General features: G+C 41.0%; 1 protein-coding gene across 3 annotated transcripts in view; it reads right to left on the reverse strand.

Moving 5' to 3' along the window:
• Positions 1 to 17,151, reverse strand: part of LOC119480730 (RNA-binding Raly-like protein) — a 114,880-nt gene that overhangs the window by 50,307 nt on the left and 47,422 nt on the right. For all 3 annotated transcript variants that reach the window (XM_037757262.1, XM_037757261.1, XM_037757263.1), the window contains exon 2: positions 10,949 to 11,222. In XM_037757262.1, coding sequence (XP_037613190.1) covers positions 10,949 to 11,204 — 256 coding nt within the window. In that variant the 5' untranslated portion in view covers positions 11,205 to 11,222. The remainder of the gene's footprint in view (positions 1 to 10,948; positions 11,223 to 17,151) is intronic.

Consider the following 17,151-nt stretch of genomic DNA (forward strand, 5'->3'; position numbering starts at 1 on the left):
TTTGTCCCCGTTTAGCTGAATTTAAAGGGCCAGTGTGTAGCATTTAGGGGATCTATTGGCAGAAATGGAATATAATATTCATACCTATGTTTTCACAAATTAGAAACAATAAAAACTTGAATTGCTATGTAGTGTTAGACTTTGTATAAGAGGTAAGGTGATGTGATTTCTTATATATTCTACAATATTAACTGTCCTGTTGCTCTGTGGCATCCCGAGGAAACGTTGCCTGTTGAATTAACACATTTGTGTTCATATTAATGACGATGCTATATCACATACTGTATAAATTAATTCTACACATGAGCATAAGCACCCCACACACAGCTTTCTGGAGCCCACTGAGCTCGGCGCTCCGACTCTGATTCACAGCTCAGTGTTTCTCTGCCTTCTGAACCCAGGTTTCTAATCAGAGAATTAGCTTCAGTTTCCCCTGCCAAAATCCACACAGTAATCCATCTCACTTTGTCCACACTGTGGCTCATGACCCACTAAAGCATTTGTCAGTATGCTTGAAAGCGAGAGAGGGAGAGAAAGAGACAGACAGAGAGACAATGAGAGATCCTGGCAGCCGGGGAAATGTGCTTTCCTGGTTTCCTGGGTGGCTTTATTAAAGCCTATTAGCTGCACAATGACAATCTTTAAATTTCTTCAGTATTGTTTCCACAAAAGAAACACGTTCTTATATTCTGAATACATTACAGCTGGGATAAATCCTTGGCTTTCTTTCTTGGCTATACCGCTGATGTTATTGTATGACGGCGAGCCCGCGCGCTGCTCTGTACCTGCTGTTATGGATGCTTTTGTCGAGTGCTGGGTCAGGCCAACTGTGCATTCAACGTCCGGCCCCGTCTCTCAGAGCGTGATTAATGAGGGAGGAGACGGACAAGCAGGGTGCATTCTAATCACCCACAAGGACACGGAGAGTTATGGAAAGGAGGGAAGAGAGGGAATAAAAGAGCAAAGAGAAAAGAAAGGGAGACATTATGTATTGATATTACAGTTTGTGTGAAGTGTCTGGTTAAAAAAACGACTTCTCTGAGTGAAGCACAAACCTGAATTCTCTAACATTTCCCATCTGCGAGCACACATAGACCCCCACATACGAGCACACACTCACATGCTTAGACTCACTGAATACTCTCACAGCCTCAGAAGCAAACACAGGGACATGAAAGACACAGAGGGGGCCTTATGGGGTTAGCTTTGGCAAGGCTCAGTCCGATGGATCAGGAAGAATTGGCCCATCTAGTTGCATACTGCAATACCCATAAGGCCTCTCACTCATGACTGTTCATGCCTCTGAACCTGGCTCTCAAAATAAAGTCACTGAGCTGTGCAGTTATTGTAGACATAGTTGGAATTATCTATGCAAATTTCAAAGTGAATGTGAGCCTGTGAATACTAATGGTGAATGATAGAGAGAATTACAGCAGCCAGGTGGAGAGAAAATGCAGGAGGATTGGTTTGGATAGACATTAAAGGAAAAATCCCCCTCGGGTATTCACTTATAATGTTAAGCCCCTGATATTCAGAGCATTTAAAGAGTTGCGTGCATTTCGTGAGGAAGTGTTGCAATTTACTTTACAGCCTCATCTTCGTCTATTTGAGTTACATATTTCCTTCGTTTTCCTGAATGCCTTTGAAGATGAACACAAAATGGGGAGTCAAAAGTGAAAAGCCTTTGCTCTTTTAATTCTTGGGGGGCCGACACCAAAATCTGACTCAAAGCAATATAGAGAAATATTGGGAAATGTGGTTAATCCCTTGCTTACAGAGAAGAGATGATTGCTACCACTCTCATAGTACATTTCAGTACAAAAAGTCCAACTCATAACCCCCCCGGAAAACCACAAGTGGCCGATCCTAATCCAGCCCCCCTTAGTTACTGTTGCCAGGTCGGACAAGCTTTACTAAGATAAACACGGCGACGCTGGCTGTGCAGTTCCATGGATATATAAAGAGAACAGGATACAGCGAGGGTTGCTCAGTGGTGCATAAAGCAAAAAAAGCTTGACTTCCAAGTACAAAATTACTCGAATCATTCTGCGATCTTCCGCATCTATTGGGCCCATAGAGCAGTCGCAGTAGCGTCTCCTTTAACTCTGCCTCCCAGCCTCGGCCTGGGTCTCATTCACATGAACGGAGGAAGGGAAATAACTCTGGATTCAGCTATTAGTGCATTTTACAACTTTTAGGACCTAATGATTTAAATAAGGGCTATTCAAGTGTTCATAATGGGAAGTGGATTTACCTAAAAAAAAATTATCTGCTGATTTACAGACGTTTCTTTCCCAATTGAAGTCTATGGGAAAAGTCTTTTTGGGCCCAATAGCATCACGTGACGGACACGGAAGTTGTAGTACCACCGTTTGGCCACTACGTCAAATTAGCTTCAAAGCCCGGCGCTCTTCCTGGGGGCCTTTACGGTTCATAGATGTCCCTTTTAGCTGGTGCCGCAGTGCGTATGACATAGATTCTGGGCGTCAGGCAATAAAGAGTCAAGAAGCCGACAGCGAGGACTTGGACTTTTCCCGTTGGGATGTTAGACGTTGTGTGTACCCAAATAAATAACACCAAAAGTTATTTAGGGGGCATGTAGCCTTAAATAAAATAAACAAAGGAACGTAAGCCTTGATTTTTTCTGGCTAACAATAATTCATGTCATCTTAAAATTATGTCAGCAACCAACCTGTCTGTCCTTTTCCCAAATCTCTTTACCTTACCACAGGAATAAGGATGAAGCAAACCTGATTGAAATTGGTGATCTGACATTAGGCTTACTCCTCTTGATGTTACATTAGCTATAAGATGTGACTATATATAATGTAATGTGTCTTTACAGTGATGTTACACTAGCTTTGAACAGACGTAGGTGTCAAAATGTGGTTTTCTTTTCAACACAGACGAGCCTAGCACATAGCATAGCATATGCATTAATTAGTTTATAGTCTTTGTGCTAAGCTAAGCTTACAAGGCACTTATCATTCATATTTTAAGGCAGCTATGGTGTGATAACAACAATCTTACAAGTTCATTGTATGTCACACTGTGTGAGACGAGTCTATCAAAGTCGTGGTCACAATCTGTGTCAGACTGCATTATATCAATGTTGAGGCATGTCAGATCATGTGAGGATCGCCTAGTGAATCGTACAGAAACAGAAAAAAAAAAGAGATGGAGGAGATTGTGAAGCTGATCTTGGTCAGCAAAAGTAGGGCAACACGAAATGCTGAATTTTGGTCTTTCTTTTGGCGTCAGCATTACTCTCACTCGCCAATGTATTCTGAGTTATTTCTTGTCGTATTCTGATGGGTTGGTTTGATTGATTAACTTAATTATCCCAAAGGGAAATTGTTTTTTTCAGTGTGGGTAGAAAATCGAACAAACACAATAGAAACACATGGCAGACATTCAGCATACATGGTGTCATGCTACACAAGCAGAGGGAAAACAATACAGCGATGATCTAAGACCATTGTTTCCAAAGTGTTTACCACATATCTCGCCCAATTGTCAACTCCCAAATGGAATAGCTCAAAATCGCAGTGTAAAAGGCCTTTGAGGGAATAGAAAACATGTATGCCATCAAAGTCCACTGTAGGCAGGCCTGTAGGAGGGCCTGCATATATTCCAAAATGGCACAGCACCAACTGTATTTGACCAGTTATCAAAAAGAATAAAAAATATGCAAAATCAGGAAGCAAAATGGATCCACACATTCAACCAATCAAGGCAACAATCTGCCACCAGTAGGTGTACTTTCACACTGCCAAGATTGTTTATCGCAGTACTCCCTGCACACTCTCCCTCCACCTGTCCCTGCTCAGTCCTCTCCTTCTTCCCGGTATACTTCACTTTCTGTGTCCTATGCTCCTTGTTATGCATCATGTTGGCCCAAAATGACGATTGATTGCAGTGCCGCTGCCTTTGTAATCCGCTTAGGATGGATTTTGCATCTAAATCACTTTATTATTTATGTGCCTAACTCTTGCCAATGCCATTTGGAGGCAGTATGATTGGTGATCCATCACACATTATCCTTCACTGTGGTCATTAATATTGTAATGGGACGGACCTTCACCATGAAACTTCCAGGTGGAAGGGAATGCAGATCTCTTAGGGTCAGGCTGCTCAAAACAGGAGTCAACAGAGGGAAGATTATCAGGTGTGTTGCTACCAGACAGACTCTCCAGAGATGTTGTTAGTTCGCCCTCTCTCTGCTATTAACCTCTCTCTCTTCTCTCGCCTGCTCGCAGGCTGCACAGCAGCTTGTATCTTCATACATGGCCTCTCTTAGAAAAATACGGGATGTTATTATTTCATTGTCCTTTTCCATCAGGGCTTCAATCACCAGCTGCCAATCACACGCATCTGCTGCCTTCAGGCAGACACACACCAGCACACGGTGCCACATCAGGACACAGTTGAAACAACCACGTCTGTAGATGAGAAAAACAAGAAAAGAGAGATCTTCATCTCACCACATAAAGGGCAAGAGTGATATGCATCGCAAAAGTATTTGATGCGAATACGTCTTATGATACCAACTCTTCATAGAGTCTCAGAAAACTTTCAGACACCTGAGTTTGATTGTAGCTATAGCATAGCATATGGGTTTTATACTGTCAGTGTGTCGTATGCATGTAGATCTGGAGACTCAGCAGTAAAATGGTGGTGTAGTGCATGCTGGGACAGCTGAGGGCAAAACAATCTGTCATTCTTTGGACTCTATGGCAGTCCACTGAGTCCACAGAGATAAAGCAGACAGATCTCAGTGGGTGAAGAAGGAAAACTGCTCACATGCATTTGAGGTTCATGGATGCCAGCAATCATCATGTCACCGTGTCTCCCACTCAGCTTTTAGCCAGAGGGAAGGGAGCACACAACCACAACAACAACTAGTGAGAGGTAGAGATATTTGTACTTAACATGCCTCATGCCACAACAGAGCAGCTGACCTCATGACGGCTGAGTGATTTTATTGTGAGCTCCACCCACCTGAGCAGAGGTCTAATCAGGCAGAATGACTGAAAACACCGATTTAAAACTAATAACTGGATAATGGTGACACATCTCGGAAAACTAAATTTAAGTATTAAATCTAGGAGCACAACAAGCTCCAAAATTGTTTGATTGATGTCTGCGTGTCTGGTATCATTCCAGTTTGGTGCATATTAACTCCTAAGACTGTGCATAACCTTATAGCGTTAACTGGAACCTGGCCTGGGTTTGGATGTTTCAGCACCATGGAGAGAGACAAGTTGGCAACAACATGAAAAGAAAGTTAGAATTCATGCTAAATTTCCTTGATTTTTGCTAAGGTTTTGGTGTTGAATAACACTCTCATCCCACAACTCAATGTGCATAGGAATGGGAAGAGCTGTTTACAGTTGGAAAACATAAAAAATAATTTATGTTGGATCAAATAGTGGTGAGTCATACTTATATATTAGACATGTCTGCATGTCTAATATCAAGTCCAGTGAGGTATTTCAGAATAAGGGCTAAAACAGCATAATATACACACTCAAATACTTTACAGTTTTAAGTGGGAAACAGCATGGGTTTAGATGTTTCAGCACCACAGAGAGAGACATAGGCAAGAAAAATACACAAATCCGGGGCAGTATCTTAAGTAAACAAGTCGCCATTACTGCAGTAGCGTCTCCCTACAATACGTGCACATTTGAATGCAAGTTGTCCTAAGAAGTGTACAATTTTACCGCTTTTACCTTTACTTTCTATGTAATGTTACTTTTGACAACGATGTCTAGCATTCTAAGGTAACGAAAACACAATGATTTCTATTTTCCGGTGATTATACACTTAAGAAAATATACCTATTAATATTATATTTCATTTCAGCTAATAGATCCCCCTAAATGTTACACACTGTCATTTTAAATGTATAAATTTCTTGTATATAAACTGCCAAAACTATGCAGATTTACATACTTTATATTATTAATTGGGACACCGTCTGGGTTTGGAGAAAGATAGAGAAAACATTCCTCATGTCTGCTCTGCAAGACTGAATACTCAACATCTGTGCTCATGTGGAGTGCTTTTAGAGACATTTCTTCATGCTCGTAACTCTGATTTGCGCATAGAGACACTGCACTTACGCCATTCAGAATAGCAATGCATGCTCTGCTATTTAGTAATGATTGCTGTGCTCACAATCCTAGATGTGATCTTGTGAACTCCTATTCATATTTGATAGGGTAATGGAGCATCCACTTTTTTCCCTGAGAGCGGTGGGGTGGGAGAGGGAGGAAGCCGCTGCCAGCTGTGCTATAATAGAATTTTTGCATTCGTTCATCAGCTGTTTTCCATCCGTATACGAGTGACAGTCTTATCTTCTTCTGTGGTGGTGGCAGGCTATGACCCTTGACACTTGTGTCATTGAGTGCAGAGATTAGTCATCACCAGTGCGTCTGTGGATCTGTGCAGTCGCAGTATGATGTGATTATTCCACTGACCTCTTTTCCAGTGACCACTGCCAGCAGAAAACTCCTCTGCCTCCACAACAGCATGTTCTACTTCTACTCATGTGGGCTGTGGATGATCTCAGCAGCCAAACACTAGCGCTGCACGGTTATGGCCAAAATGATAATCACTATTTCTTGATCAATATTGAGATTATTTATCAGGATTATTCATTGATGTGGGACAAAATATTTTTATTGCACTTTCACATTCAAATAAACTGAGCACTGCTTTTCACTATCATGTTATTTCATTCCTGCTAATGTAAAAATATTTGCATAAAATAAAACTGGTCCTTTGTTATGGGTTTTGGTGAGTTTCAATGTCCGCATCCCCCTCCCTCATCGTGTGACGTCATCGGTGCTGTCCACCACTCCCGTGGCTGGGCGGAAACAGTTTAAATATTATAAAAGAAGCCCAGAGCTCAACAGCAGGGTGGCTGTGATTTTGCTTGATCAGTCCACCTCTGTGCTTTTTCGGTGCAGTTTGATTGTGCTTAGAATAACTAACTCGATTGGATAGTGAGTATTTTGTATATTGTTAGTTTTGGTAGTAGCACTTCGTGGTTATAGAGGCACTTGTTCATTGTTTGGGACTGAGCAGGGATTCGTTTTTATTTTACAATACATACTGCTGTGCATTTTCAGTTGTCAGAGACACTAGGTAAAGGGGTGGCTGCCACTTTTGTTTTTTTTTCTAACAGTGAGAGTGGTAAAAATAGAGTTTTCTTTCTTGTTCATATCTTGTTGTTTGCCAGCTAGTCAGCTGTGATTTTAAGTTATAGTTTGTAGCAGTTTGGTTTTATTTGTTTATTGATTTCGGCGCCATCTGCAGCCCTTTCCTGTTTTTTCATTTGCCTACCGACACGGTTGTGTTCGCTCGTTTGCTGTGTCATTGTTTGCTACTGACCGCAGCCCGTTCTGTTTCTTTTGATTGACCACTATTACAATAAACGGCAACTTTACGCCTGACAATGCCGGCTTATGTTTATTACCATTTACAGTGCATCTCTTAGAAGCAAAATAAAACTGTACCAAAACTTTTGACCCCAAGTTAAATTAAACGAGCACTGCTTTCACTTTCACATTGTGCTAGGCTACATTCCTACAAATTGACAAATCTATGCATCAAAATAAAACTTAAAATAAGGTTCCAATACGAGTACTATATAGCATATTACTCCTCTACTCTGGTGGCTGGCTGTTAGTTTAGGAAGCTCTTGATTTGATATGCAGTTTTCTATGAGCAGAGCACACATTTTAAGACGTCAGTATCGCAGTGGATCATGTTCATTTAATTGTGGGAAGTCAAAATCATGATTAATATTCAATTAATTGTGCAGCCCTGCCAAACACCAACATATCTATATGCAGTTCCTTATTAGCTCACCTATGATGTGATCTCTGAAACTGAGGTGCAATGAACTCGCAGGTAATAACGCTTTAATGAAGCGTTTTCCAACAGGAAGACGGATCCTTGGCGGCGGTCATCCCTCAACTCCGAATCATTATGCGGCTGATTCATTCCTCCGCCATGCTAATATAAAAAGCATCAGCTTGAGAGGATGAGACTGAGGGTGTCCTTAATTGTCAATTAAGGATGTATCTCCCAGTCATACTCCCGCCACACGACTCGTAGATTGAGCGATAACAATGAGGGCAGGGTTGCCTCGCCGCGAGGTCAACTCTGGAGTAATGAAAATACTTTTGATTATGTCTGCTTCCTCAACCAAAAACAAGCAATCACATGAAGAGAGTCAAATGATTTGTAAGAAATAAATCACTAACCCTATTATTATTATGGATATGGTAGAGTGCTCAGTGATGGTTTGGCTCTGACTGGCGATGGTCTTGGTTGCGACTAGGTTTTAATAACGTTTTTCTGCGTATTCGTTGATTACAACATCCATAATAAGAAACTAATGAAAGATTTAAAAAACACAAACACATTAGCCACCATTAATCAGGCAAAGAGAGCTCATCATTTCTTGGTTGATTTTTGTCTTTACCATCCTTTCTTCATTGCTGCAGTGATATCGGATCAGATAATCGTCTTTTTAAGTGTGGAAAGGTAACATTAAACATCTATCCAAACAGACAGGCCTTCATAAACAGCCATCATCTTAACAATAGGAAAGCAAATGAAGAATAGGTGTCTGAGAGAGCCTGATGGATTTTAGAGGAGGCCGGGACAGTCCAATCAGATTATTGGTTTGATGTTTAGGTTGATAAATGCAGTCTAGAAAGAAGAGGCGGACCGATAACGTGTCCTGTTGATGCAGAAGGAGACACAACAACCTCTAAATGAGCTCCGTATTTTCTTTCTTTAAATATTCCCTTTTTATTCTGCACATTAGTTACAGCTAATGTTCATTAACACCGGAGTTAACAGTCTGGGGAATATTGTTTTCACTGGGTAATGCCCTTGAACTGGGATTGTTTGCTTCAGTTGTGTTCATTATCTTGTATAAAAGTTTATTTCTTTTACTACTGACCCTAACAAAAATCCGCCCTGAAGATACTGTATAATAGAGTAGCAGAGTGTATGAGCGGTTAGCAAGATCATCTTCAAGCCAGAGGACAGTAAGACGCTATCTTCATACCAAAACCACGGCTGAACCAACAGTCTGGCTTCCCTAGGATCAGGCAGAGACTATTAATTAAGTAATACATTACAATGAAGCGATTCATTTATTGGTCAATATATTTTTTCGAACTGTTGTTTTTACTTTCACACAGAAAATTTATATTACGCTGCAAAACAGAGGAGTAATTTTTTTGGACTGAAGTCAACTGCTTGCCAGAGGCAAATTCATGCAGAGCATTTTACTAAAAGGTAACTATCTAGCTTACAGTAGTTTTGGCTACACAACAATTTACCTCAGACAGACTGCCAGACGCTGCTCTGGGTCAATAGGATCCCTGTTTTGGCCTCTGACTGCGCGAACCTATTCAAACCTTTTATTTAAAAAGTGATGCAACCGTTGCAAATTTGCATCTCTGCTGGTATGAATAGTTTTAATGCAAAATATTCGCAGGCGAGTATTTCGCATTTTCGGTCATTTATTCGTCACGCCCCCGCCCCCTAGTGTGTAAAGGCCTTTATCGAGATAAAAACAGGATCAATAATGCATGGTGACAAATAGGTGAGGAGGTTGGCCTGCCAGGTGTGTAGCCAGTTTTGTGAAATATTTGAAAGACGGTATGAAACACTTTGCATGCGCTCTATATGCTACACAGCTAGCAATGCTACCATTACTTTCATCAATCAATTTATCATTATTAATTTGCTAATTCCACATGAAGTTAGTACTCAAAGCAAAATCCAGACCACAAAAAAAAACGCAGAGGCTCCCATAGGAATGAATGGACTTCCGGTTGACTCGTACACATACAGAGCTACTAAGAAAAAGGCATTCCTCCCAGGCACCCATGTTCCCCGGTTGAAATACCAAACATGTCGCCCTGCTGGGTGAGCTCGGTGTATCACTGTGTCGAGTGACAAAGCCAGAGCCTAAATGCCAAACATCAACTCTGTACATATTCCGCATTCACACAGTAATCCATTCCAGCAGTTCCACTCTTAACTTCCACCATGCACTGCTCCCTTTGATCATCTCACGCTGATATTTTTAACTGCGTAACATACTGACAGCCAGTGATGCACTCTTTACACTCTGGACCCCAGGTTCCCTCGTTGAAACACCAAACACGTTTCAAATACTTTAATCAAAAGGTCTGTTGCCTGCCTGCAGTATTAAATGCTGGTGATTATTTTAAAATCATGTTTTAAAGCAGTGGTGTCTAGGAACGAGCTCTGCTGCATCTTTCAATTCATCCCCAGGCTTCACAGAGATGTTTTAACAAGATAAAGCTCAAGACGATGCTCCTCACAGACAAAACTAATTCTGACTGAACAAAACTAGTGTGAATAAAAAAACATTTCACAGCCAACAACCACAAAGCAAACCCGTTACAAAGTGCATGCACAGTGGAAAATCAATGCTTGTGCAGCAAATTGTAGCTGCATCCCATGCCATTTAGCAACTGCTGCTCTAAGTAGAATGTCTCAAGAACTTTGACATACTTTTGCTGCCTGGTAAATGTTGAAATCAAACTGTGCTCACATTCAGTAGTGGATCAGTTAACAGATTCAGCAGGGATTTTCTCCAAAACAGCGTGACAACAAACACAGACACTTCAGCATTTAGGAGCCCAGGGAGGTTCTAAACTAAAAGTCTGAGAGATGCCCGAGGCATTTTGTGTTCCCGAGAGAGACAATCCATTCCTCTAGCAAAAAAAAAAACAGGCTTTAACGAAACATTCTGTATTTCAAGGGGAAAGTTTTTGTGAAGTGACGTATAGACTGTATCTAACAGGCCCTTCATGAGTCCCTAATGGCATCTAAAATTCAAGCAAAATACTCACTAAAGAGAGATAAAGCAAAGACGACTCACCAAGAGGCTGTCCAGCGATGACACGAGCGTTTTCTCCCGACACAGCTGCCCGGGCGTTCCTCTCGTTCAAATACTGTACGAAGGCGTAACCTTTGTGCACGGAGCAGCCCACTATCTTGCCATACTTGGCGAAGAGGACCTCTATGTCGGTCTTCTTGACGATGGTTGTGTTGAGGTTGCCGATAAAGACTCTGGAGTTTAGGGAGCGCGGGTCATTCTTGTTGGTCACGTTGCTGGTCTGGAGTTTACCAGTCATTCTCCTCCAGTTGCCCTCCTGGGACACAGACAGAGGGAGGAGGGGAGGACATAGCTTTAGAGGTTTTGGGGTCAGCCTAACTCCAGATAAACCTGCTAAACACTATGGAACCCCAAAGTCTACAATAGTAAATCAACAAATAAGACATTATGAAATAAATGGTCCTATAGTAAATTGTATAAATGACAACTGTCCAATTATTTACGGAAAAAACAAGTAATTTTATCATTCTCATTTTCATATTAAAGGCCCACAAACTAGCGAACTACTGTTTACTAGAGAAACCACAGAGAGACACTGTATGTGTTGCACATTTAGCATGTTAGCTCCTGTTACCTAGAGGAGCAACAACAACTAACTTCTCTTTTTTATTAACTTTGCAAGGTTTTATATGCTACCTACAAAGCTAGCTACCTAGCTAAGCTGGTTTGTGAGCTTGGGTTTACGGCTTAATTCAGAGTAACCTCAGCAGTGTTGTGATTTCAAAGATGTTTCTCTGACTAGCAAAGTCTTTCTCTGTGGTGTCTCTAGGTTAACCATAGACTGTATATAAAGATGGACAACATGACAGATCCCCAAAAGTGAAGCCAACACATCTCGATTGCCCCCTGGTGGCTGGCTGCAGTAGAGGTCATAAAGCCCGCCTTCTCCATGTTACTAGATGGGACATGGGCCAAACTAAAAAGTTGCGTCAACTAATTTTTTCCCAAAGATGGTCATTTTAAGTAGTTCTTATCACGCTGATGTACGTACAAGTGTTAATCTTTCTCATAAATTTGGTTTAAATTAGTTATTTGATGCAATAAAAAGGGACATTGGCAGCGGGCGACCTCGATACCGCGGCTCCACCACCCGATCACTACTGGCTCCAAATCTCAAGATGGCAGCTCCTGTATCCGGGATATTTTGGCTTCACTTCTGTACAAGTGGGAGGAAGTGGAGACGCGTCGTCCATCTTTATATACAGTCTATAAGGTTAGCCAACAGGAGTCGTCAGTTGTTGAGCCTGCTAAGAGGCTGCATGGGGGCATGTGATTAGATAGATAGATAGATAGATAGATAGATAGATAGATAGATAGAGAGAGAGATAGAGAGAGAGAAAGGGCATTTTGAAATAAAAAAAATATATAATTTAATAAAAATTAACTATTTTAATATGAAAACAAGAATGATAATTCATTTTATATATTTCTTAATTACTTAATGGATCAAATTAGCTCATCTATAGGCTACATTTATTCATATAATTATTTATTTCACAATGTCTGATTTATGTATTTAATTCTGAACACTTTAAGGGCTCCATAAAACACAAGGTCTGAACTTTAATGCTGTTGGAATCAAATCAATTTATTTTAAATAGACAGTTTTTTGTTGATGAAGGCTTTTGTTGATGAAGGTTTACCTTATCTCGTTTATGTACAAGGTCATTGGCCAGTCAACTGCTTACCTAAGCAACATTTCGTGCACGGTTGAAATGCTACCACGGTACGGCTGAGTGGGAGAATTAGAAGGAGCAACAATATGTGAATGCCGCAGCAGTTTCCTTCTGCTTTGTGAGAAACCAAATACAGTAGCTGTCAGTGGGAAAGCTTTGCTATCTCAATACCCATATTGTTGCATCCCTAATGCTTTGTGTGCCGTTTCACTGATCACAGAATGCGGAGGCTGTAATTCATGTTACAGTTTTATTCAGACTTTTTTGTGCTGTCAAGTTATCGGCGCACATTACCCTCAGCTTTTGTACGCCTCCCCTGCAATTATTTCTAAGTGACCTTTTCATAACCTCAATGTTAGTTTTTATGAAAGATGATTGGCTGCAGGATCATGGAAATTATATCTCCCAAGGGAAGGATGCACTCTTGAACAATTCAAGCTCTATATTTAATAACATATGTAAATAGATCTCACGTATTTCTATTTGCTTTTCTTTTTTTATTCCCACACATCATTTCATTTTTATAGCTGTAGAAATCCAGGTTTTCAGCACAGTTTATATACCAAAATGGATTACACTTCCGTGCATTAAATAATGTGAAATATTGTGAAGGAAACACTGAATATTCAATATTTGCCTTCTCTGAGTCTCTGTCCCTGACACTCGGTGATAACAACTATTCAGCTTTGAGACGTAGAACCTGAATAATGGATCCAATCCTCAGTAAATAGGATTAGTAACCAAGGTAACACTGATGTTGTTGGTATATCGCGTGGACACACACACATACACACACATTTTGTCACAGGCAGTCTTTTTCTTATCCTTTATCCAACTTAATTTTCCACTGCAAGAGGCTGTAGATGCTTACAGCTGAGCCTCCCAGACTTGACACCGTGTGGCCTCAATATCTGCACAATTACATGATGTAGTTTTATTGTGAAGTGCTACACCATAATGGGTTTATTCAGCTAATTATAGCGGGGCATGAGATTACGTCTAAAATACAGCGAGATGATGTAATTCACAAGCTGAATGATGGATTAAATCCCGTCGTGAGGTCGCCTGCTTTGTACCTGCAGTAGATGATGAGGAAGCTGACCAGCCATCCGGGAAATACGAGAGCGGCCATGTGATTTACAGAGAGAGATTTTCTGTCAGGCATCCATTACACCTGAGACCGAGATCATGCTAGACATTCAGCTGCTCATTCATGGATGAACACATATTATTTCACTTGGCAGCACATGTTTTTAGCATTACATCACGTACTGTATGCTTGACTATTCAGCTACGGGTGTGTTGGCGATTTGCTGTTTACAGTGCTGCCTTGGCGTGTGTTGTTTCTGCGCGTGGGTGTGCATGTGTGGGAATAAACTGCTGCTCGCCATCTCTCAAGTGGCCTTGACATTTATCATCAGCAGACACTGGGAATTAATGTGGCGCCGGCACACACACACATACGTGTGCTAACTCAAACGAGCCCCACAATGGCCACCTAACGGAGGTTTAAGCCCACAATCTGACACCCATCCCATATTGATGTGCGTGGACAGGTCACAGGGAACATGACAAATCAGTGGAGAAGCGTTAGATTGCCTCTCGCGTCAGATAAATCAGTAGCGGCTAGCGGTCACGAGGCCCTTTTACCGCTCCTTACTGTTATATTTCATGTTGTCTTCCCTGTTGTTTTCTTTAGAGCAGGACACTAATTTATTCCATCAGTGGGGTTTTCCTGCTGACCTTGCCGTTTAGTTTATTTACAACCTCCATTAAGCTTCTCATCCTATGAGGTGATAGCGTCATGGGGAGGAACAACACAGGAAGTGATAGGCACCAGGAGTGTAATTGGCAAAATAATTGTTCCCGAAGACTTGACGTTTGTTATCAAAAAGAAGCACAAAGAGGAGCTTCATCCCAGAAATGCAGTCTACAAACGGCTTTTAGAGGGAAAAATGATGACCTGGGTGTTCAAAGCACCGCTCTTTAAAAATGATTACAGCTCCTACGGTACTGCCTTTTTTGTCAGTAAAGAGCAGAAGACAGTTAAGTCTTCATTTTTTCGCTTTCATGCCAGCGTGGTCGTGTCAGAATAGGTGTCACATTTTTCAAAAGGTGGATGTCTCCTTTTGGAATGAAACACTTTGCTCTTGTGGCATTACAGCAAATCCTGGCATGCTTTGCCTTGAATACAATGTAAAAAAAAAAAGAGAAGCGATCTCATGCCATTGATAAAGAAATATGGATAAGGTCAGGCAGCGGAAAAGACAGCAAGGTCATGTGGTTGACGGCACTGCTGTTTTGGGAAAGTGAAAAAAAGGGACAGGATTTAGTAGAGAAGTAGCCATATTACGGGGTTGTGCCTTGCTCTGTAATGCATTGTGCCTCGGTAGACAGGCTCTTAAAAGGTTGTTGTTTGGGTCTGGCCACCTGCCTGATTTATAGACATTTTTTCATGGAGGGAGGGAACTCATTGAATTGATTCCTTTTGTAATTTCCTACCACTCCACCACTGTACATTTCTCTTCGCCATGCCTCAGCCACTCTGCTCTGATTGTTGCCAAGGCAGCTCGACGGGCCGAGGAAAAGGCTGGAGAAGCTGCTCAGCGAGACAGAACAGAGAAAGGTATAGCCCGATATACCTTTTTCCAACAGTGTTGCTGCCATGTACTGCAGAGGGTGGAATAATTGCCTCATGGATTCCTTCCATTTATATCTTGTCTTAAAATGTGTCTCTCCGCCGGTGAAGGCAACGGCAACAACCGAGAAATAAATTCCCTCTATTTGTAAATCAATGCTGCTGTTTGTATTGTAAGCTGCGGAGCGTCTCTGCGGTGCAACCAACCAGAAATCTGTGCACTTTTGTGAAAGGGTGGTCAGAGGGCGAAGCTTTTCTGACCCACACAGACAAACTGCAGTCACAACATTTTGTCTGATTTGAAGCTGAAATAGATTTAATTCAACGTGAACAGGATAGTGGCCTTAAAGCGATTAAATGCCATATCCACCGTTCTACCTGCCCATTGAAAATGTGTTTAATCTTCAAGATAGAGAGATAAAACCTAATTTTCCCTCCACATTTTCAATCAGCCGCTGCCCTTTGGCTTTATGAGTCAAGGTACACAGTGTTGAGCTGGAATTCAACTCAGTAAGTAGACAGCTACAGCAGAGACGGCCTATAAAAGGAAGCGAAACAACTCTAATTTTGCCTGCCAAGGGTGCTTGAAGCGCTGTAAAAGCATAAATGAATTACAGCAAGTGGGACATTTACACAGCATCACTATTTACGACTATCACAAGTCATAGCTGGGGGATTATCTTTTTCTGAGGACTTATATAGAGAAGGACAGTAAAATCTCTTGAGTTAAGTGTTTTTTTTCAAACCTATAATGTTGTGAGAGGGCATCAAGGGTTATGTGCTTTTGTATACTGACCTCAACCATAAAACACAAGGACTTTCAACCAGGAGACTGGCGTTCAAGGCCGGTGTTCATGTCCCAACATTTTTTTGTGCCATTTTGAAGTTAGTGGTGTGTCGTCCGTAATTATGTTATGTTGTTCACATAAGTATTTCACTTAGTTTACGTACTTATTTTAATCCTAAACCTAACTGCGGCCATTTAACGTTAACGATGTTAAATGATACGCAAAAGGCCTTAAATGCATTATCATGACATGTGGAATGTCATGTTTATGCGACATCCATGAGATCGATTTGAACCAACATATTGGATACGTTTTTCTCATGAGATGGTGGAGACCAAATCAGAGCTAAAAGGAGAGTAAACATTGGAGTTATATTGGCCAGGTGATTGGAAACAACGCCAAATAAATGCTAGCATTTCTCCATTTCTGTTAAATATATAAGTAGGCAATTATTTGCTAGCACGTCAACTTTAAAACGGGATACGGAAAATGTTTTTACAGCTTGTCATATATAATACCGCTACACAAGTTATGATCATGAGTGCGAACTAGCACAGACTTCTGTTGATATTACGACACTGCTTGTCCAGTAGGCTTCAGTATGTATGATGGACAAATCTTTAAATAATAAATTATAATATTTTTTTTAAACTGGTAGGAACATATTCTCATTAAAGGATGAAAATAATGGTTTTAATATTGGTTTGAAGTCTTCATGTTCTCAAGAATCACAAGCTTTAGTCACTCACTTTTCCCCTAGCTTGCATGTACTGGTGCTGGACAGTGTTAACTGAGCGCTCTGTTAATGGGTTATACTGCTTGTTACAATTTACCTTTAAATAACTTTATTATACTATTTAAAAACATAAAGGTATACTTACTAAATGCTCTTTTATATTCTTGAGAATACGTTTTTTACTTGGGTGGTTAACTGGAGAAAGACTAAACCATATCTAACTTCGATACCACCGTCTTTCTCAGCCTCCTGCAGCAAACCTCATTTCACTACAAATGCTTTCCAGCTCAAACCTTTTTTTTCTTCTTTCCAAACTCTGTTCTCAGAAAATACATTAACTATCAGAA

This window comes from Sebastes umbrosus, chromosome 21, assembly GCF_015220745.1.
Source record: "Sebastes umbrosus isolate fSebUmb1 chromosome 21, fSebUmb1.pri, whole genome shotgun sequence".
Lineage (NCBI taxonomy): Eukaryota > Metazoa > Chordata > Actinopteri > Perciformes > Sebastidae > Sebastes > Sebastes umbrosus.